The sequence below is a fragment of the Lepidochelys kempii genome, chromosome 1 (genome assembly GCF_965140285.1).
Source record: "Lepidochelys kempii isolate rLepKem1 chromosome 1, rLepKem1.hap1, whole genome shotgun sequence".
Taxonomy (NCBI): Eukaryota; Metazoa; Chordata; order Testudines; family Cheloniidae; genus Lepidochelys; species Lepidochelys kempii.
The window spans coordinates 81,366,464-81,390,577 of NC_136380.1; the positions used below are offsets into that span (position 1 = coordinate 81,366,464).

Consider the following 24,114-nt stretch of genomic DNA (forward strand, 5'->3'; position numbering starts at 1 on the left):
AGTAATCTAGCTAGGTATGTGTTAGATTATGATTTCTTTAAATGGCTGAGAAAAGAATTGTGCTGAATAGAATAACTATTTCTGTCTGTGTATCTTTTTTGTAACTTAAGGTTTTGCCTAGAGGGGTTCTCTATGTTTTTGAAGCTAATTACCCTGTAAGATATATACCATCCTGATTTTACTGGGGGGATTTCTTTATTTCTATTTACTTCTATTTTTTATTAAAAGTCTTCTTGTAAAACACTGAATGCTTTTTCATTGTTCTCAGATCCAAGGGTTTGGGTCTGTGGTCACCTAGGCAAATTGGTGAGGCTTTTTATCCAACATTTCCCAGGAAAGGGGGGGTGCAAGTGTTGGGAGGATTGTTCATTGTTCTTAAGATCCAAGGGTCTGGATCTGTAGTCGCCTAAGCAAATTGGTGAGGCTTTTTACCAAACCTTGTCCAGGAAGTGGGGTGCAAGGTTTTGGGAAGTATTTTGGGGGGAAGGACGCGTCCAAACAGCTCTTCCCCAGTAACCAGTATTAGTTTGGTGGTGGTAGCGGCCATTCCAAGGATAACGGGGGTAATATTTTGTACCTTGGGGAAGTTTTGACCTAAGCTGGTAAAGATAAGCTTAGGAGGTTTTTCATGCAGGTCCCCACATCTGTACCCTAGAGTTCAGAGTGGGGGAGGAACCTTGACATGGTGGCGCAGTGGTGGGATTAACCTGAAATCATTTTGAGATCCAGTTGAGATTTTTTGAACTAGAAATACAGATTTTAAAAAGGAATTTTTAGGAAGTCCAGAAGGCAGCTTTGAAACTGAAAGCAGCTTGGTTTCTCTCTGCTTTGTGGCCAAGCAGAGACAAAAGGGGATTATCTTGTGAATTGCAGGTTTTCTTTGCCTGGAGGCACGGTACTTAACTCCTGCAGGGAAATTCACAGTCTTCCAACCCAGAGGTTTTTTTTTTTTTTCTTCCTAAAAGTAAATAGGGGGTGTGTGCTCTACCCATTTGCCTGGAGACAAAAGTGGCAGGGTTTTTTTTTTAGGATTTTGATTTTTTTTTGTTTTACAAGGAGCACAGGTTTGAAAAGAAATTTTTTTCTTCTTTGGGCTGGGTAAGCAGGTTTCCAAGTAGTTGGAGGTTTTTTGCTTTAATTTGGGCCCAGAGCAGAGACAAGGGAATTGTCTTTTTCTGTAGGCTGACAATCACTATCAGAGAATAGGTATTCTATTCCAGCACAGCAAAATTTTACAGCCAAGTTTTGTTTGTTTATTTCTAAACCTCGGGTGTAAAGTTAGTTAAAAACAGAGAGGTTAGAATGGCCAAATCCTCAGCTCGACTACAGCTGGAATTAGCCAAATTTCAGGCTGAGGAAAAACAAAGGGAACATGAAAGACAGATAGAACTCATGCAGCTGAAGAAGGAACAAGAAAGGGAGGCAGAACAACACCAAGAGGCTGCCCACAAGAGGGAAATGGAGGCAAGGAAGCATGTGGAGGAGGAGAGGGAAAAAGAGAGGAAGCATGTGGAGGAGATGGAGAGGATAAAGGCCCAGCAGAATATACCAACAAACCCTAGCAATCCTTCTCCAGGTACCACTTCCCATCCCAGAAAGTTCCCCACCTACAAGGCAGGTGATGATACTGAGGCCTTCTTAGAAAACTTCGAAAGGGCCTGCCTTGGGTACAACATCTCTACTGACCAATACATGGTAGAGCTGAGGCCGCAGCTCAGTGGACCCTTAGCTGAGGTGGCAGCTGAAATGCCTAAAGAACACATGAACAAGTATGAACTGTTTAAATCCAAGGCGAGAGTCAGAATGGGGATAACACCCGAGCAGTCTCGTCGGAGGTTCAGAGCCCTAAGGTGGAAACCAGACATGTCATTTACCCGACATGCCTACCACATTGTAAAACATTGGGATGCCTGGATATCAGGAGCAAGTGTTGAATCTCCAGTAAATTTGCCCTTCCTAATGCAAATGGAACAATTCTTAGAGGGTGTTCCTGAGGAAATAGAAAGATACATCCTAGATGGGAAACCCAAAACTGTAATTGAGGCAGGAGAGATTGGAGCCAGATGGGTGGAGGTGGCAGAGAAGAAGAAAACTGGTTGCAGTTGGAGCGGAGACCAGAAGGGACCACCCCAGACCACACCCTATTACCGGGGGCCGCCCAAAGCCCCACCTACCTCCCAAAGAACCCTCCAGACCCCTTATCGTCCCACCACCCCGTTCTCCAGCAACCCTCCTCGCCCCAGTGACCCGTCAGCTGGACGATGTTTTAAGTGTAACGAGCTGGGGCATGTAAAGGCCAACTGCCCAAGAACCCCAACAGATTACAGTTCATTGCACCGGAATCACACCAGAGGTCCACAGGCCCAGATACCTCCCAGATACCCTTGGAGCGGAGGGAAACTGTGAGTGTGGGTGGGAGGAAGGTCACCGCGTGGAGGGACACCGGAGCACAAGTGTCAGCTATCCATGCTTCCTTAGTGGACCCCAATTTAATCAACCCAGAGATCCAAGTGACGATTCAACCCTTCAAGTCCAACTCTTTCAATTTGCCTACAGCCAAGTTGCCTGTCCAGTACAAGGGCTGGTCAGGAATGTGGACTTTTGCAGTCTATGATGATTATCCCATCCCCATGCTGTTGGGGGAAGACTTGGCCAATCATGTGAAGCAGGCCAAGAGGGTGGGAATGGTCACCCGCAACCAGGCTAAACAAGCCGTGAGGCCTAGCTCTGTTCCGGAAACTTCTATCAGGACCCAGTCAGAGGTGATGGACCTGGACCCCAGGCCAATGTCTGCAACAGCAGTAGTGGATCCAGTCCCAGAAACCCAGACGGAACCAGTCCCAGAACCGGAACCAGCCGAACAACCAACACCAGACCCCGTGTCAGCACTGAATCCAGTACTTGCAACCTCAACACCAGAGGGCCCCACCGAACCTGAACTGGCAGCAGCCGATAACCCTACACAAGAGGCTCAGCCGGAGCCTGAATCCCAACATAGTACACCAGCGGAGAGCGGTTCACAGTCAACAGAAACAGCTCCATCCCCTATATCGCTTCCAGAGGGACCAAGCCTAGGTCCACAATCCCATGAGGAACTGATGTCTCCAGCATCAAGGGAACAGTTCCAGACCGAACAGGAAGCAGATGAAAGCCTCCAGAGAGCTTGGACGGCGGCACGGAGCAACCCACCGCCTCTCAGCTCTTCTAATCGATCCAGGTTTGTTGTAGAAAGAGGACTTTTATACAAGGAAACTCTTTCTGGGGGACACCAGGAAGACTGGCATCCTCAGAGACAGTTGGTAGTTCCAACTAAATACCGGGCCAAGCTCTTGAGCTTAGCCCATGATCACCCTAGTGGCCATGCTGGGGTGAACAGGACCAAAGACCGTTTGGGGGGGTCATTCCACTGGGAGGGAATGGGCAAGGATGTTTCTACCTATGTCCAGTCTTGTGAGGTGTGCCAAAGAGTGGGAAAACCCCAAGACCAGGTCAAAGCTCCTCTCCAGCCACTCCCCATCATTGAAGTTCCATTTCAGCGAGTAGCTGTGGATATTCTGGGTCCTTTTCCGAAAAAGACACCCAGAGGAAAGCAGTACATACTGACTTTCATGGATTTTGCCACCCGATGGCCGGAAGCAGTAGCTCTAAGCAACACCAGGGCTAAAAGTGTGTGCCAGGCACTAGCAGACATTTTTGCCAGGGTAGGTTGGCCCTCCGACATCCTCACAGATGCAGGGACTAATTTCCTGGCAGGAACTATGGAAAACCTTTGGGAAGCTCATGGGGTAAATCACTTGGTTGCCACTCCTTACCATCATCAAACAAATGGCATGGTGGAGAAGTTTAATGGAACTTTGGGGGCCATGATACGTAAATTCGTAAATGAGCACTCCAATGATTGGGACCTAGTATTGCAGCAGTTGCTCTTTGCCTACAGAGCTGTACCACATCCCAGTTTAGGGTTTTCCCCATTTGAACTTGTATATGGCCGTGAGGTTAAGGGGCCATTGCAGTTGGTGAAGCAGCAATGGGAGGGATTTACACCTTCTCCAGGAACTAACATTCTGGACTTTGTAACCAACCTACAAACCACCCTCCGAACCTCTTTAGCCCTTGCTAGAGAAAACTTACAGGATGCTCAAAAAGAGCAAAAAGCCTGGTATGATAAACATGCCAGAGAGCGTTCCTTCAAAGTAGGAGACCAGGTCATGGTCTTAAAGGCGCTCCAGGCCCATAAAATGGAAGCATCGTGGGAAGGGCCATTCGTGGTCCAGGAGCGCCTGGGAGCTGTTAATTATCTCATAGCATTCCCCACCTCCAACCGAAAGCCTAAGGTGTATCATATTAATTCTCTAAAGCCCTTTTATTCCAGAGAATTAAAGGTTTGTCAGTTTACAGCCCAGGGAGGAGACGACGCTGAGTGGCCTGAAGGTGTCTACTACGAAGGGAAATGTGCTGGTGGTGTGGAAGAGGTGAACCTCTCCATGACCCTTGGGCGTATGCAGCGACAGCAGATCCAGGAGCTGTGCACTAGCTACGCGCCAACGTTCTCAGCCACCCCAGGACTGACTGAACGGGCATACCACTCCATTGACACAGGTAATGCTCACCCAATTAGGGTCCAACCTTACCGGGTGTCTCCTCAAGCTAAAACTGCTATAGAACGGGAGATCCAGGATATGTTACAGATGGGTGTAATCCGCCCCTCTGAAAGTGCATGGGCATCTCCAGTGGTTCTAGTTCCCAAACCAGATGGGGAAATACGTTTTTGCGTGGACTACCGTAAGCTAAATGCTGTAACTCGCCCAGACAACTATCCCATGCCACGCACAGATGAACTATTAGAGAAACTGGAAAGGGCCCAGTTCATCTCTACCTTGGACTTAACCAAGGGGTACTGGCAGGTACCGCTAGATGAATCTGCCAAGGAAAGGTCAGCCTTCATCACACATCTCGGGCTGTATGAATTTAATGTACTCCCTTTCGGGCTGCGAAATGCACCCGCCACTTTCCAAAGACTTGTAGATGGTCTCCTAGCGGGATTAGGAGAATATGCAGTCGCCTACCTTGACGATGTGGCTATATTTTCGGATTCCTGGGCAGACCACCTGGAACATCTACAAAAAGTCCTTGAGCGCATAAGGGAGGCAGGACTAACTGTTAAGGCTAAGAAGTGTCAAATAGGCCTAAACAGAGTGACTTACCTTGGACACCAGGTGGGTCAAGGAACTATCAGCCCCCTACAGGCCAAAGTGGATGCTATCCAAAAGTGGCCTGTCCCAAAGTCAAAGAAACAGGTTCAATCCTTCTTAGGCTTGGCCGGTTATTACAGACGATTTGTACCGCACTACAGCCAAATCGCTGCCCCACTGACAGACCTAACCAAAAAGAAACAGCCAAATGCTGTTCAGTGGACCGGAAAGTGTCAGAAGGCCTTTAACAAGCTTAAAGCGACACTCATGTCTGACCCTGTACTAAGGGCCCCAGACTTTGACAAACCGTTCCTAGTAACCACAGATGCATCCGAGCGTGGTGTGGGAGCAGTTTTAATGCAGAAAGGACCTGATCAAGAATTCCACCCTGTAGTGTTTCTCAGCAAAAAACTGTCTGAGAGGGAAAGCAACTGGTCAGTCACTGAAAAAGAATGTTATGCCATTGTCTACGCTCTGGAAAAGCTACGCCCATATGTTTGGGGACGGCGTTTCCACCTGCAAACCGACCATGCTGCACTAAAGTGGCTTCACACCGTCAAAGAAACTAACAAAAAACTTCTTCGGTGGAGTTTAGCTCTCCAAGATTTTGATTTCGACATCCAACACATCTCAGGAGCTTCTAACAAAGTGGCTGATGCACTCTCCCGTGAAAGTTTCCCAGAATCAACTGGTTAAAATCGTCCTTGAGATGTGGAAAATATTGTTAGTCTTTATGTACTTGGTAGTATATTTAGAGATGCATGTGTCTTATTAACTCTGTTTTCCTAGAGCTCCAGGAAGAAATCCCAGCCAGTGTTTCACCCTAGCTGAGATTTGGGGGGCGTGTCATAAATATAAAGGGAAGGGTAAACCCCTTTGAAATCCCTCCTGGCCAGGGGAAAGCTCCTCTCACCTGTAAAGGGTTAAGAAGCTAAAGGTAACCTCGCTGGCACCTGACCAAAATGACCAATGAGGAGACAAGATACTTTCAAAAGCTGGGAGGAGGGAGAGAAACAAAGGGTTTGGGGGTCTGTCTGTAGTCGTCTTGGCCGGGGACAGAACAGGAATGGAGTCTTAGAACTTTTAGTAAGTAATCTAGCTAGGTATGTGTTAGATTATGATTTCTTTAAATGGCTGAGAAAAGAATTGTGCTGAATAGAATAACTATTTCTGTCTGTGTATCTTTTTTGTAACTTAAGGTTTTGCCTAGAGGGGTTCTCTATGTTTTTGAAGCTAATTACCCTGTAAGATATATACCATCCTGATTTTACTGGGGGGATTTCTTTATTTCTATTTACTTCTATTTTTTATTAAAAGTCTTCTTGTAAAACACTGAATGCTTTTTCATTGTTCTCAGATCCAAGGGTTTGGGTCTGTGGTCACCTATGCAAATTGGTGAGGCTTTTTATCCAACATTTCCCAGGAAAGGGGGGGTGCAAGTGTTGGGAGGATTGTTCATTGTTCTTAAGATCCAAGGGTCTGGATCTGTAGTCGCCTAAGCAAATTGGTGAGGCTTTTTACCAAACCTTGTCCAGGAAGTGGGGTGCAAGGTTTTGGGAAGTATTTTGGGGGGAAGGACGCGTCCAAACAGCTCTTCCCCAGTAACCAGTATTAGTTTGGTGGTGGTAGCGGCCATTCCAAGGATAACGGGGGTAATATTTTGTACCTTGGGGAAGTTTTGACCTAAGCTGGTAAAGATAAGCTTAGGAGGTTTTTCATGCAGGTCCCCACATCTGTACCCTAGAGTTCAGAGTGGGGGAGGAACCTTGACAACATCTCAGAATTAAACTAGGTTTTTTGGCATGATTTGTTCTTGACAAATCCATGTTGGCTATTCCCTATCACTTTATTAGGTTTTATTTTTGAGCAAAGATGGTCAACAGATGTAACAAGTATGTCTATCTTTATTTGCATACTGGGCCAACCACCTACATGGCAGCTTACAAAAGTACATTAAAACAAGTTAAAAGGCAGTCCTTGCCCTAAAGAGCTTGCAATTTAAAACTGACTAGAAAAACATACAAAAACACAGAAAGAAGAGGAGGGTTCCCACTCATTAAGCCTCTCCACCAATACAAAGAGAAGAGATGCAAAACCATTAACCCTCTCCCTTAATAAACAAAGATTTCAGATACAGGCTACGTCTACACTACATAGTTCAGTTGACTTAATTAAACTGGACAATCATCCACCACTGTAATTAAACAGCTTTTGTATGTCCACACAATGCTCCTTGTGATGGCAGAGCGCATCCACCATTGGTGCTCTTGCATCGAGAGAGCTACCAACAGCACCCTGCTATCTCATTGTACAATTCACCACCATCTGCCGCTGGGTGCTCTGGGAAGGGATCACAGTGTCTCATAGGGGCAGGCTCACCAGCCCATGATGCAGTTTTCTCCATCCCATCATTCCATGGGTTTCCGACTATGTTTTGCACTGTTTTTCAACAGCCCCAGTAAATTGCGTGCTGCTATCTGAAAGCATGGATCCTGCACAGCTCTATCTTGTGATGAGCGTCATGAACACAACAACTGATTCTGCATTATTTCAGGAGCTGCAAATTTGATGACGATGACACAGTGGCGTCTGCCTTGCTGCGAGCAATGGAAAGAAACAATTCAAGATTGCTGTTGGCATTCAAGGAGCAGATGCACATGGTGGACCACTGGTATGGAGCTTGGAAAATAAGAACCGAGTGGTGGGACTGCATCGTAATACAAGTATGGGATGACGAGCAGTGGCTGCAGAACTTTCAGATGCACAAAACTACCTTCCTGCTTATGCTAAACAATCTGTTCCCAGGCCCGAGCAATTCCAGGTCCCAGGGCAGAACAGTCAATTGGCCCTCACACACGCACAAGCTGCACCAGAGCTGATGCAGTCTGCCTGACATTTGGGTGGTGCTGTGCCTGCGCTGGCTGGTGCCGAATGAGCTGCCAGCTGAGCTGCTGGGCTCGCTCTTCCAGCATGGCCAGGGCTTCCACGTGCCTGCCTGCTAGGGTTGCCAACTGTCTAATTGCATAAATCCAAAGTCCCTTGCCCTGCCCTTTCCCTGAGACCACGCCCCTGTTCCACCCCTTCTCACTCCATCCCCCCTCCCTCCATCACTTGGTCTTCCACACCTTCACTCACTTTCACCAGGCTGGGGGGGTGAAGACTCTAGGAGGGGTGCGTGGGAAGGGGTGCAGGCTCTGGGAAGCGGTGAATGAGGGGGTTATAGGGTCAGTGCTTACCTCGGGCGGCTCTCAAAAGAGACCAGCACACCCCTCTGGCAGTAGCCCCAGGGGGTCTCCATAAGCCACTGCCCGCAGGCACCGCCCCTGCAGCTCCCATTGGCCGCAGTTCCCGGCTAATGGGAGCTGCGGAGTCAGCACTCGGGTGGGAGCAGCGCTCAGAGACCCCCTGCTCCCCTGGGGCCGTAGGGCCGTTCCGGCCGCTTCTAGGAGCAGCGCGGAGTGAGGGCAGGCAGGAAAGCTGCCTTAGCTCTGCTGCGCTGCCGGGAGCCCCCAGGCCCTTTTAAATTGCCCCTTTTGCCCCCCACCCCTGTCGGCAGGCCTGTCTGTTCCACCTTGTACAGTATTTAGCTGTGACACTCTGAGGGCATGTCTACACTACTAACTTAAGTCGACAACTTATGTTAGGTCAACTTACAGCCAACATAGTAATTACGTTGGTGGCTGATGTCCACACTACCCTCCTTCTGCTGGTGATGTGCATCCTCACTAGGAGTGCTTCCACCGACTGAAGAGGGGTGGAGGGGGCTGAGAGTCCAGGAGCAGTGAGCAGCCGCCCGGAGAGAGATGGGACACCCAGGCTCTAGTTATCCAGCTTTCTGGTCAATTTCCACAGCTCCAGCATGGAGCAAGACAGCTTACAGCTAATGTAAGTAATGCAGTGTCTACACAGACAGACACTGCGCCCTCACTACACCGACACAAGCCCTATACCTCTCATGGAGGTGGAGTTATTACATCAATGTAGTGGCGCACTTACATCAGTGGGACAAGGCTATAGTGTGTACACTGACATAACTGAGTTGACATAAGTTGCCTTATATTGACCTAGCGGTGTAGTGTAGACCAGGCCTGAGTATGTTTCCCTGACCTGAAGAAGAGCTCTGTGTAAACTTGAAAGCTTGTATCTTTCACCAACAGAAGTTAGTCCAATACACAATATTGCCTCACCTACTTTGTATCTCTAATGAAAGTGAAACTAATTCTATTTCTTCATCTTCTAACAGGAGTTTACTCTATAGCTAGTAGATAGCTACCCTATCTGCTTCAGCACTGAAAACTCCTACTCCTGGAAAGTCTTCAGATGCACATTAAATTGGTATTAAAAGGTTTTTCGATTGAATGTCCCAGGCCTAGAAAAAAAACCAAAACACAGCTAAGTTTGTTAGAGGTATTTATGTCAACAATACACCATTTCATTCACCATTAAATGCTTGCATTTTTTCCATAAGTTGCATCCAATTTACGAAGTATCACGTTGGAAACAAGGAAGTCTTCTGAATGCTGAAGTGGATGAAATGAAAAAGAGTTGGTGTTGTTATTGCACAAATTCCTCACGTGTCTCTATTGCTTACTAGATGGAGAAATATTCATGATAAAGGTGTCACTAACTTCCTGGTAACAACTCCACAACCTGATTCCAATGCACAACTGAGCATCACCACATGACTCAGCCCAATGTATTGCTGACCAGTTTAAAAATATAAGCAATTAATTGAGTCAATGGAAAGTTATTTTGGTTGTGACAGACAACATGGCTAAGAAAGGTGCTTGAGCATTTTTGCTAAATCAATATCTACTTGTGTTACGGATGTGCTGCCCATACAATGCAGCTCTTCACAGGCGATTGTTGAGATGTAACAAGTTTCTTATCACTTATGTAAAAGTGAACGGCATTTTCAAGTTTTTCAAAAACTGGTATCAGCAGCCATTTTTCAGCATCATTTAATACTGCACTCATTTTTGTCCACACTGAGTAAGCCTGGCCGACTCAATGGACATCTTAATTAAATGTTTCAAAGGCCTCCAAATATTCAAGAAGGCTCTTCACGCAGTTGCTGTTGAAGGAGCGGCTCAGTGTTGCCCAAAAGTAATTTGCACTGACATTCTTCATGACAATGTTTTTTGAAAACAAAATTCATTTCACTGCTTGAACCTGTAGCTCAGTCCTTTCAGAGTACGGAAAATGATAGTTCTACTCTGTTTTGATACCAAGAACAAGTTCCTGAACGTGAAAAAAAAATATATCTGCAAAAATTCTGAATGCTGTCCACTTACAAAAGTGGAAGAAAAATAGACAGATAAAATATCATGGGGGAGGGGGAAATCAAATGATCAGTCCTGCATATGTTGCTGCCTACCTTCTTGATGCTTCCAGGACCAAGACCTTTCTGATGATGAATCTGATCCAGCTTGTAACCTCAGAGTGGCTGTTGCAAATTTTAAACATACAAACAAATAACTCTGATGGATCTAGAAAGTTATAAAACAAGAAGCCTATTCAGTTGTAGAACAATATGGAGTACAATCCCAGCAGTTGAATCAAAATAATTTGCCTCATCATAGTAGAAAGGGCCGAGTCCTCCCTGTACTCTAGCTACAATGGGAGAAAATTTTAACACTTCCATGTACTACTGCATGTGCATAACAAAAGAGCGGTTAGTTTGGAGAATCATCCATTCAAAACCCAGAAGCAGACAAAAGTTCTCCGCTGCGGGGAAACTGGTGACTGTATCACAAGAAGAAAATGGCACATGTGGAGTCAACTCAATATTCATCAGATGAAGAGGAAGGAGACTGATGAATTTGATAATGACAGGAATACAGATGAAGCAGTGGGAGCCAATAAAGAAAATAGAAGCAAGATGCTTGAAGAATTGGCCTGCTCCTTACCTAGCATAAGTACATTTACAAAATTTTATAGTTGCTGTCTTTGTTTTGTTTCATTTCATTTTTCCTCTTTTGTATCTGTTCAGTAAGACTAATATTCACATGAAAATGCTAATGCAATATTGCAACAGGTAATTATTCCTGAATTTTTTTAGAGCTTGATTTCACTGTTTTGCATTTTTCTGATTTAAAATAACTCAATTAAGTAACTTTTTTTGGTAATTAGGCTTAAATATTTAAGGCTACATCCATTGGAGACCACAAAGTCTTACTCCTTTTTGTTACTGTTCAAATAAGGTAGTGCTTTAAAATATCTGATCAGAATGTTTGATTGACCAATTGACTAAATTATTGCCCAACCCATTTTTAGTCAACGAAAAATGAGCAAGTACACACAGAAGCAGTTCTGTTGAAAAGAAGGTACTATTTTTATCATGTCACTTTTTGGACTAGCACTACACTTAAAGTTACTGTATGTAACTTGCTTGCATATCGACATGGGGATGTATTGGTTATTGCAAGTCTGTCCTGTATGGGATGCAGCTGCTCCATGAAGAGTGATGTGAGACATGGTGCATCCAAAAGGCAGAGTGAGAGGGAAACGGAATAAGGTACTTCTATACAGAGACTATGGTCTTGGATAAAGAGAAGCAGGTACTTCTCACTGGCCCAGGTAGCTTCCAGCCATACAGCTGGACACAAATCACCTGCCAGTTGCCACAGTAGAAGTTTAGATTTAAAAAAAAAAGTGAGTTGGTAGAAGGGTTCTAAGCAGAAAGAAATCAATTTAGAAGGGGGGAAGTGAAGGGACTCCAGGCCATGTTGTGCTTTCTCTGGTTCCCCTGTTTAAATTACCCTTAAAATAGACTTATGAAGTGAAGGCAGGGATAGGGGTTGACAGGTCCAACTAGGTGATCATTTCTTGTTAAATTTATGGGTATTTTTTATTACTGCTTTTTCTTTACATTTTTATAAAACAAAATTGGGAACCCAAGTGAGTTGAATGCAGATTAGTTCACTATTAGTTCAAATATTTGAAGGTGAAAAGAATACTAACAGCAAATCTGGTTTAAGACAGTAGTGAAAGAGAGTTGAGATCTTAATCTGTATTTCTAAACATTAACAACCACCTCCACCGTTTAGCTTAAATGGATACAGTCCATTTGAAACCCCACGTTTTTGTCTGAAGATTTTGTACCTTCTAAAGTTAAAGTTAGAGAGAAAAATAACTACTTTATTTTTGCTGATAGTTAACTGCACTTCCTGTGAGGATGCTAATGCCCAATACACGACTCTCAGAAGAACTCCTGTATATGGTCTGGGAAAGTAACCATAAAACCAGATAGCACAGCAGCATGTAAACAGAGGGAAGGGAGAAGAAGAGAGAGGCCTGAATATTTTTTGGTAGTGTTATTCAGTTCAATACAATAACCTTGTAAAAATAGCTAGAGAAGCAAAAAAAGCTCATTAGATTTTTATCGGAATATTTTAATAAAATGAGCATGTGCTATTTAAAGGTTGTATATCACATACAATACTTTTTAAAAATTAGTCAATTTCAAGAAATTTGAGCCAATGTCCCTTTAACTCAGCATGACTGCTTGGCGACCTCTAAATCGGAGACGCCTAGAATAGATATAGCCAGGGGTTGCCAGACAAGATTGACACACAACAGAAAACTAAACAGGAATTGCCTACTTTTGTATTAATTTTTTTTCTTAAGTCTGTTGAAAATGCAACTACTCCAATCACCAGTTGTCTAGTTTTCCAACTAATCTCACATTTTTGTTTTTTGGAACATCACTTAGATGACCCTTCTGCATTCACTGTTTGACTAATAGTGGTCTTTACCTCAGGCACAGCCACACACACAGTCCAACAGGTACAGTGCGTGTGGCTAACTAGTCTTCCTTAAGTCTCCTTAGCCTTATTTAGAAGGAATGCAGGCAGGCAAGAAAAACAGCATCTCCCAAGGATTCAGAGCTTGGGCTCTCAAGAGGTAAAATCATCGTAATCTGGGAATACATTAGTGGCGCAAGTTAAAACACTGGCCTTTGCTTTTCCACATTTACATTAGACTCAAATTCAAGTGGCTATTAATTGCCATTTTGGTGATGAACTACAGAACAAATATGTAGTGATAAATTTGTTATATAGGCTAGAACAGGGATACATAGCCAAAGATTGAGCAAGTTTCCTCCTTGTACTCTGCCAATACATCACAATTTTGACTTGGAACTGTGCTACGTTGCAATTCATATACCACAGCAGAAACTGCAAATATTGAACTGAGCCGAGTTGGGTGTTTTGATCTAGACTGGGGTAGTAACCAAAACATCCAAATTTACTCAGTGCTAAGTTTTTAATTTAATTTGTGTGGACAGAAGGAAAGGAGGGGGAACAAACTACACACAAACACATCCAGATGCCCTTTTGAATAGGATTGGGAAAGAGAAATATGCCAAAATTTTAGGCAAAAGATTTGAGTTTCTTGTGGCTACCAATCCAGCTAGTCTTCTGGGTAGAAAGTATGTCCATCCTAAGACTAAAGGCTGCACTCTTAGGCCACATCTACACTAGCAAGCTTACAGCAGCACAGCTGTACTGCTGCAGCTGCGCCACTGTGAGATCGCTCATTTAGCTGCTCTATGCCAACAGGAGAGAGCTCTCCCACTGACATAATAAAAACAGCTAACATTGCTCAGGGAGGTATGTTGGTGGGAGAAGCTCTCTCATCGACATAGCACTGTTCACACCAGCACTTCTGTTGGTGTAACTTATGGTGCTCACCAGGGTGTTTTTTCACACCCTGAAAAACATAAGTCACACCAACAAAAGTCATAGCGTAGACATAACCTATAGTGGCACTGCTGTAATGCTGCCATGTATACACTCACTATAGCAACTGCAGGGGATTCTCCCATAGCTGTAGTTAATCCACCTCCCCGAGAACGGTAGCTAGTACGATGGAAGAATTCTTCTGTTGACCCAGTGGAGTTTTGGTCAGCATTGCTATGTCTCAGGGAGGTGGACTTTGCACACTTCTCAGACTTAGCCATGATAATATAAGGTTTCAGTGTCAACTAGCTCTAAGTAATTCTTCTGTTTTTGATTCACCTCTCCCATTTCTAGGTCTTCCCCTTCCTTTTATATTTCATTCTTGACACCTTTTCTGCCAGTCTTTCCCACTCATTTTTGCATTTTACCACCACATCACCTATTTCAGTCTCTTCCTTTTTCCACTCTCATTTTCCCTTCTGTTTCAGCCACCCTTCTTTTCACGCTCTCTCTCATATGCTTCTTCCTTTCCCTGTTCATCTAGTCAGCCACCTCAACAGGTCAATATCTCTGCTACTGTTCACAGCACTTCCTGCTTCGGATAGGTCCCAGAAGAAACACTATGTGCAGGAACCCAAGTGTGATTGTCTGTGGCTGCAGGCCAGACAATAAAGGGGGAAAATGAGAAAAAGATATATATTCTGAAAAATCCACTAGCCACGCCTTGCCAATTCTCCACACCAAATAAACCTCCTCCCTGTAATACCACTACACCTTTCATTTGAAAAGTCAGTATGTACTTTGTTATTAATCCCTTTCCACTCATTAAGTTCCTCTGTTCTACAAGGAAACATTCTGAAGAAAGGAGATACATAAAAATCACAACTACCCATATCACTTTATACTGACAATACTCATGATTAGGATGGTCTTTTAACTTTGCACTTACAGGCTTTTAAAATGGAAGCTGTTTTTCTAAGTGAATTAGGAAACGTCATTATGTTAAAATGCTTTGTTCACTTAATCAATAATGCTACTTTTTTTCCAATTATTGCTTCTTGGATAAGTGAAATCTCTTACAACTCATACTATCAAGACTGTGAAAGCTATCTTGGAGTATTCAAGAAATACTATTTTGTTATCTTCAGCCATGTCATACACAAATAAAAAGGAGTTTTAAGAATTGTTTAAATTTAATAGAACTGCAATAAACTTGTTCAATTTCAAACCTTATTTGAAATGCAAATCAATTTTTTTAATTACTCATTTTCAAACATAAGAATGTAAAAGATGTTACCTTGAAGCTAACATACTGCAGATGATTGGAATGCCTTTTAATAATTTGATTGATAAGCTCAGGATGCGTAGCCCTCAAATAAGATGTAGCTGGTTGATTCAGTTCAAACTCAAAACATCTCCAGAGATCAGGCATATGAAACACCTGATTCCATCTTCGGCAGACTTGGGATGCATGAGCACGATCAAGAAGAGGTAAGTACTGAAACACCTGCAGAATAATGTCTGGAAGGAGGTTACCCCAATCAGGACTCAGAGAGATCTCAGTGGATTCTTCATCTGTAATCTTCTGTTTCTTAGATTCTCCTCCAATCTCCTCCTCTGATGAACTATTGTTGGCCTCACTATTTTTCCTTCCTCGTTTCATTCTATCAAAATAAGAAAAATGTATTACTCTCCATACCTCCACAGAATACAGAGACATTAAGTACTTACAGCACAAAGGGGTCCTGGTCCCAGGCACCATGGAAATACACATCACAGGATAGAATTTTCACAAGAGAAGTTTCCTCTTGCTACATCAACGTCAAGTCAAAACTGAAAAATGCGGAAAATGCTATGGTGAAACGGAATTTTTTTCAAAATAGGAGCTATCAACCCTGTGACAGCTTATTTCTATGCTACCTAATGGTGTTTCTTTCGTAAGTCTGGAAGAGAAGTCATCTTGGATATTATCTTAACATATGAAAGCATTGTACCTTCCACAGTTACAAGTAAAATTTAAGATTAATGAAACCAAAAGATTAGAGAAAAAACTCTTTTCAGATTGTTTAATTTCACTATTTTGTGAATGGTCAGTTGCACTTCCCGTCTCACTACTGCGCGAAGACATTATGTGTGCACTCTTCCCCAGACCCTATAAGAGACACTTTATCCTTGCTATTACACATCCCCTCCCAAATCAATGAGTCTCAATCCTGACTTGACCATCACATTTTAGGGTGAAAAAAATAGTTTTGGTTCCAGGTCCATTCAATTGGCACCTTCTTTGCTGAGACTACGAAGGTGCCAATTAGTGCTAACTTCTAAACAGCTACATTTCATGAATATTAGTGAAGTTTAATTCTTGGGCTAAACATCTAGATGAGCACCACAGTTTACATTCTAATTAGATATTCAAAATGTTATTCTATTAAGTTGAATAGATGTGATATGGCAAACAGGTACCCAATTCTCAACAGTATGCATTTCTTTTAAAACATGGTGTTCTGCAAGTTCTACCTTGCTTTGCCTATTATGGGGGGAAATAATAAATTAAGAAAATAAGTTATGGACAGGGATAAAATTTAGGGTCAGATTTTGTAAGCCCATTTTAAAATGAAGATAACATTTAGGATGTTTTTAGAGTTACAGATGTCAGCTTCGAAACCAAAATTAAAACAGTTTGTGCCCATTAATCCTTTACTTTTACTTTAGTGCTCTGATGTATTAAGATAGAATAATGAAATTTAAAAAAAAAGAAAAAAAAACAAGAATTTGTCAAATGTCAAGTCCTGACTTCAGCAGTTTTTCAAAGACTCAGAACATGAGATCACAATAAATTGACATGGCCTGTATAATATCTCATTCCCAGTCCTCCAAATACTGGGGCAGTCCTACAGGAAAACCCCCCAAACCCCAAACTTTCTGTAAAAAGACAGACATCTTCAGTCAGAAAATGACTATTCAGGTACTATGGTTAAGGTCAATAATATATTGTCAGTTTGAAGCTTGGAAAGTTACTTGTGCAATTCCCAACAAGCTTTCATTTGCTAAATGTTTCAGCGAACTGCATTATAAAAAAAGCATTATAGCTGACAAAAAAAAGTGAAACATTTATCACAGATATAGTTGCTAGATAGCACAAAAGGATGCATAAAGTAAAATATGGTAAGGAATATTCATTGCTCCCTTAACTACATTTCCTAGCTATTCTCCCCTCCCCATCACAACCATATTGTTCACAAAGTTATTTTTGAGCATGAGTCAAAGTAACAGAGAGAAAGCATGGTCAGACGCTCTGTTTGTAACACGAAATAATCAAATTTGAACATATACTGACAAGTTGCGTTTCCATGTCCTTATCCTTTCAATATCCCTGTTCTATCCCAGAATTGGCAGCATTCACAACACAAGCTTATTTTGATAATGCACTACTGTAAACACATTCTCATGCACTTATTTAATTTATCCACAATGATCCATAAACTCATGAACATAAGCGTGCAGAAAGTCATTACTACTGTGCTGCAATAGGCTATTCATCTGAAATTTCTGACCAAGCTGCAGATGGCTTTCTATTTGTATAGAGGAAGCAAAGGGCCCAGCATAGTAATGAATAATGTATTTGCCAGTTTTTGCTCCTCTATGGATTGGGTGCCTTCTGCAACTGTATAGGCAGGTTAATTAAAATTCAGGTCCAATCAAGGTTAGATTAACTGCCACAGAAGCATCACACGGTCAACAGGGCATTTCTACTAGATTGCCTGAAGTGTGTCTATATAGAGAATGTGATGGATTACCAATCTGCTCAGTAGAAGGGCCGATAGAGAACCAAAGCACTATTTTCCAGTCACAAGTGTACCCTTGAATCTATATGGTGATCTTTAGTGGGATTCTGCCTGTTCCTAGAGAAGGGCAACAAAGGTGTGACAAGATTATGACTATCAACAAATGGCTTAGGCAGTGGTGCTATAAGAAGGGCTTTGGGATGTATGGCCACTGGGAGGCATTCATGGACAGAGGACAGTTCTCTCAGGATGGACTTCATCTGAGTAGGGAAGGAAATAGACTTCTAGGATGGAGGCTGGCACAACTGATTAAGAAACCTTTAAACTAGGAATCTGGGGAAGATGGTTGGGAGATGTCCAGGTAATCTCCACACCGCATTTTAGCATAGAGAGGGAAGAAAACGAATTAAGAAAGGATACAACCGTGGGTAGGAGAATGTATATAAGGAGGAAGAAAAGGAGTACTTGTGGCACCTTGGAGACTAACCAATTTATTTGAGCATAAGCTTTTGTGAGCTACAGCTCACTAACATGGCTGTTACTCTGAAACCTATAAGGAAGAAGGGCAGTGTGGATACCAGTCTAATAGGTTATACTGGCTGTAGAATGACCGTGCCTAATAGGGTACAGAATGTGAGCGAGGCCAAACAGCAAAAATTAAGATGTTTGTACACCGATGCGAGGAGCCTAGGTAACAAAATGGAGGAACTAGAGCTACTGGTGCAGGAAGTGAAACCAGATATTATAGGGATAACAGAAACATGGTGGAATAGTCGTCATGACTGGGCTACAGGTATTGAAGGGCATGTGCTGTTTAGGAAAGACCGAAATAAAGGTAAAGGTGGTGGAGTAGCATTGTATATCAATGATGAGGTAGAATGTAAAGAAATAAGAAGCAATGGAATGGATAAGAGAGTCTGTCTGGGCAAAAGTTACAATGGGGAAGAAAACTATTAGAGCCTCCACTGGGATAGTGCTTGGGGTGTGCTATAGACCGCCGGGATCTAATTTGGATATGGACAGAGCCCTTTTTAATCTTTTTAATAAAGTAAATACTAATGGAAACTGTGTGATCATGGGAGACTTTAACTTCCCAGATATAGACTGGAGGACGAGTGCTAGTCATAATAGGGCTCAGATTTTCCTAGATGCGATAGCTGATGGATTCCTTCATCAAGTAGTTGCTGAACCAACTAGAGGGGATGCCATTTTAGATTTGGTTTTGGTGAGTAGTGAGGACCTCATAGAAGAAATGGTTGTAGGGAACAATCTTGGTTCAAGTGATCATGAGCTAATTCAGTTCAAACTGAACAGAAGGATTAACAAATATAAATCTGCAACTAGGGTTTATGATTTCAAAAGGGCTGACTTTCAAAAATTAAGGAAATTAGTTAAGGAAGTGGATTGGACTGAAGAATTTATGGATCTAAAAGGCAGAGGAAGCCTGGGATTACTTTAAATCAAAGCTGCAGAAGCTATCGGAAGCCTGCATCCCAAGAAAGGGGAAAAAATTCATAGGGAGGAGTTGTAGACCAAGCATCTCAGAGAGGTGATTAAGAAAAAGCAGAAAGTGTACAGGGAGTGTAAGATGGGAGAGATCAGCAAGGAAAGCTACATTATTGAGGTCAGAACATGTAGAGATAAAGTGAGACAGGCTAAAAGTCAAGTAGAGTTGGACCAATAGTAAAAGGTTCTATAGCCGTATAAATAAGAAGGACCACTAAACACTGAGGATGGAGTGGAGGTCAAGGATAATCTACGCATGGCCCAATATCTAAACAAATCTTTAGCCTTATTAAAGACTGAGGCAAAGTAGGATCTTAGGGATAATGGTAGCATGACAAATGGGAATGAGGATATGGAGGTAGATATTACCATATCTGAGGTAGAAGCGAAACTCAAACAGTTTAATGGGACTAACTCAGGGGGCCCAGATAATCTTCATCCAAGAATATTAAAGGAATTGGCACATGAAATTGCAAGCCCATTAGCAAGAATTTTTAATGAATCTGTAAACTCAGGGGTTGTACCGTATGATTGGAGAATTGCTAACACAGTTCCTATTTTTAAGAAAGGGAAAAAAAAGTGATCCGGGTAACTATAGGCCTGTTAGTTTGACATCTGTAGTATGCAAGGTTTTGGAAAAATTTTTTGAAGGTGAAAGTAGTTAAGGACATTGAAGTCAATGGTAAATGGGACAAAGTACAACATGGTTTTACAAAAGGTAGATCGTGCCAAACCAACCTGATCTCCTTCTTTGAGAAGGAAACAGATTTTTTAGACAAAGGAAATGCAGTGTATCTAATTTACCTAGATTTCAGTAAGGCATTTGATACCATGCCACATGGGGAATTATTAGCTAAATTGGAAAAGATGGGGATCAATATGAAAACTGAAAGGTGGATAAGGAATTTGTTAACAGGGAGACTACAGCGGGTCCTACTGAAAGGTAAACTCTCAGGCTGGAGGAAGGTTACCAATGGAGTTCCTCAGGGATCAGTTTTGGGACCAATCTTTTTATTACTGACCTCGGCACAAAAAGTGGGAGTGTGCTAATAAAGTTTGCTGATGGTACAAAGCTGGGAGGTATTGCCAATTTAGAGAAGGACAGGGATACCCTACAGGAGGATCTGGATGACCTTGTAAACTGGAGTAATAGGATGAAATTTAATAGTGAGAAGTGTAAGGTCATGCATTTAGGGATTAATAACAAGAATTTTAGTTATAAGCTGGGGACACATCAATTAGAAGTAACGGAGGAGGAGAAGGGCCTTGGGAGTACTGGTTGATCATAGGATGACTATGAGCCGCCAATGTGATATGGCCGTGAAAAAAACTAATGCGGTCTTGGGATGCATCAGGCGAGGTATTTCCAGTAGGGATAAGGAGATTTTAGTACCGTTATACAAGGCATTGGTGAGACCTCACCTGGAATACTGTGTGTAGTTCTGGTCTCCCATGTTTAAGAAGGATGAATTCAAACTGGAACAGGTACAGAGAAGGGCTACTAGGATGATCCGAGGAATGGAAAATCAGTCTTATGAAAGGAGACTCAAGGAGCTTGGCTTGTTTAGCCTAACTAAAAGAAGGTTGAGGGGAGATATGATTGCTCTCTATAAATATATCAGAGGGATAAATACCAGAGAGGGAGAGGAATTATTTAAGCTCAGTACCAATGTGGACACAAGAACAAATGGATATAAACTGGTCATTGGGAAGTTTAGACTTGAAGTTAGATGAAGGTTTCTAACCATCAGAGGAGTGAAGTTTTGGAATAGCCTTCCAAGGGAAGCAGTGGGGGCAAAAGACCTATCTGGCTTTAAGATTAAACTCGATAAGTTTATGGAGGAGATGGTATGATGGGATAACATGATGTTGGTAATTAATTGATCTTTAATTATTCATAGTAAATAGGCCCAATGGCCAGTGATGGGATGTTAGATGGGGTGGGATCTGAGTTATCCAGGAAAGAATTTTCTGTAGTATCTGGCAGGTGAATCTTGCCCATATGCTCAGGGTTTAGCTGATCGCCATATTTGGGGTTGGGAAGGAATTTTCCTCCAGGGCAGATTGGAAGAGGCCCTGGAGGTTTTTCGCCTTCCTCTGAAGCATAGGGCACAGGTCACTTGCTGGAAGATTCTCTGCTCCTTGAAGTGTTTAAACCACGATTTGAGAACTTCAATAGCTCAGACATAGGTGAGAGGTTTATCGCAGGAGTGGGTGGGTGAGATTCCGTGTCCTGCGTTGTGCAGGAGGTCGGACTAGATGATCATAATGATCCCTTCTGACCTTAGTATTTATGAATCTATTTGCCACAGACAGCAGTGGCGAAAAGAAACAAAATTAAATTCTGAAAACGCTCAATTACTGAAATCTATGGTGCACACAGAACTGAACATAGACAGTAATCCTGATTAGACTTCAAAAGTACTATATTATGGAACTTTTTGCACTTGAGCATACAGTTCATTAAAAGCATATTTTTTGCAACAGAATGTAGGAACAGATATAATTTTTATTTTATACATGATTAAGATATCAGGATTTTTTTTAAAGTGTAGGCTGCAATATTGAGACCAGTTCCATCAATAAATTTTTTTAAAAAAGTTTAAGTATCATTTGTCCACAGAAAAGATCCAAAGTGGATGCCATTAAGGAAAACGAGGCCATTCGTCCTGCAGACCAAATTTAAGAAAAAAATAAATTCAGTCAGGTAATTAACCAAACTTGGCCTTGTGTTTCTGAAATACCAAACATTCCACCATACTGAATCCTGAAACAATTACAGACAACAGCAAACAGTGAAAGGCAACACTGGACACAGCAGACAACATTTTCACGATGAAAAAAAAAATCACAACATGGGTGTCATCATTTGAGCAGACATTAACAGATGAACATTTTCCATATGCTTAAAGTACCAAACAAACCCTATTAATAATACTCTCCAGCTTGCCTAGGACACAATATGTTACTGACAAGTTCTTTCCAAATCATAGCCTGTAATGAACTTGGCTGAAAAAGATATACAGTGTAAAACCAGTCATAACAAAGTGTCACTATAGAAGAGATTTAGCTTCACTTAATACTTTTCTGCTTATCTGATTCATCAAGATATTTTCTCAAGAGATTTCTCAATACAGATTAGTTTATTTGGTACCTGCGATTTTCCCAGATGCCAAGTCTGGGCATATGCTACAATAACTTGCTTGCAATGCAAATCACACTCCAAAGCAATTAGGCAGTTCAGTCATTAATTCAGATGAGAAATAAAGCAGATGTTGTTTAACGTTCAAGTTTTGAGTGTTGAGAAAGGCACAGACACAATAGAAGCCGACCAATGATAGTCAACGTTTTAATGCAAGCCTACTTCCTTCACATGAACAAACCGAACAGATGCTGAGCGGGCTTGTTGTGCCTGCGTTTGGGATGAAGCATTAAGAGTGCGTGGAAGAGAAACAGAACAAGGGCTGGTGGTCTGGGGCCGCGACAAGCAGTCATTAGAGCACCTACAACTACAGCTAGGGAAGTTTACTGCTGTTCTTCAACAGGAAGCAACATCAGTGCACGGGATGCTTTGCAAATAAGCAGCCCTGCCCCAGCTCGCTTACAACAATTAACCTGGCGCCACAATTATTACTTGGAAAATACTCCCCCTCCGCCGCCCCAACGGCGCTTCTAGCCGGGCTGGCCGTCCCCCAGGTGCCCGTGTGCATCACCGGGATGCGCGTGTTAGGTACGGCCAAGCGCCCCCCGGCTCGGATAACCCCCCGGCTGCAGGCAGCACGGACGGACGGACGGACAGCGAGCCCCGGGAGGGGGCGGGCCGCCCGAGCTGCGCCGCGCCAAGCACTGGGTCTCCGCTCTGTGCGGACTCACGCTGCCCGGCCCCGCGGAGACGAGGGACCTGCCAGCACCGGGGTCTGGCTCTGGGCAGCTGGGAGAAAAGACAGCTCCATCACTCCTCCTCCCATCGCCGGCCCGTCAGCCTCTCCCCTCAGGGCCCCAGCCCCTCACCTGGCGGCGGCGGCGGCTCCCTGCTGCGCTTCACGCTAACCTGGGCCCAGGCCACACTGGCGCCTCCGCTCCCGCCGCATCAGCGGCTCTGGCAAGCAGCGTCCCGCCTCCCACCAGCCAAACAAGCTTCCCGCGGTGGCTCCGGCTCCGTCCTTTCGCTCCCTCCGCCCCCTTGTTTATTTCACGGCGGCGGAAGCTGCCCCGCACAGCACCCAAAATGGCGGCGGCTTGGCCCGGGAGCCTCGCGCGGCCTCGCGAGCGCGCCCGGCAACAAGCTCCGCCCCTGGGGGTGCGCTGTGGTGGGCGGGCGCGAGTCACCCCTTTCAACGGCCCTCGGCGAGCCGTTGGCCGGCTCGACTTCGCTGTGGCCGCCAGCCTGGGGACGGGAACTCCTTCCACTCCGCAGTCCCTCGGCAGAGGAGGCCGGCTTGGCCGGGGGCTGAGCTGTGGCCTCCCCTGTGACGACCCCGTGGGGTTTATAACCAAACCACCCCTCCAGGCCGCCGGAAGCCATGAGTTGGGCCTGGGAGCCGCGGGGGATCTCGCTCTCGCTCTTGTTATTTGAACCGCCTCTCCTGGGTGTTGATGGCAGCGTCACCCACAGAAGCTACCGGACGGGAGCGGGCGGAGCGCCGGAGCAGCAAGGGCGCGCCGCCGCTGGGCGCCGTTCAGGAGCGTGTGCTGCCCTGCGGCTGCCGGAGTGGTGGTGGTGGTGGTGGTGATGACAGACAAAGTCACGTTTCGTTTTGTCTTACCACTGGGCAGGGGACCAACCGTAAAAAGGCAGGATGGTCCAGCTTAAAACTAAACAAGTGGTCTGCTGCCGGTGCCTGCCCCCTGAGGCGCGTTTTGACTCTTGCCGCAGGAGTTCTCCTACCTGGCCCCCGCATCTCGCTGGCCAGCAATTGACTCTGCCTTGAACCCCCAAATTAAGCA

General features: G+C 43.9%; 1 protein-coding gene across 3 annotated transcripts in view; it reads right to left on the reverse strand.

Annotated features, from left to right (window-relative positions):
* Window positions 1-23,696, reverse strand: part of FBXL3 (F-box and leucine rich repeat protein 3) — a 45,545-nt gene extending 21,849 nt beyond the window's left edge. The window contains exons 1-2 of one of the 3 annotated variants that reach the window (XM_073347125.2): window positions 23,179-23,696; window positions 15,174-15,540 (exon numbers count right to left, since the gene is read on the reverse strand). In XM_073347125.2, coding sequence (XP_073203226.1) covers window positions 15,174-15,539 — 366 coding nt within the window. In that variant the 5' untranslated portion in view covers window position 15,540; window positions 23,179-23,696. Of the gene's footprint in view, window positions 1-15,173; window positions 21,402-23,178 lie in introns of those variants that run through there. The other 2 variants (XM_073347106.2, XM_073347115.2) reach the window with 2 other exon arrangements.
* Window positions 23,697-24,114: the final 418 nt, after the last annotated feature.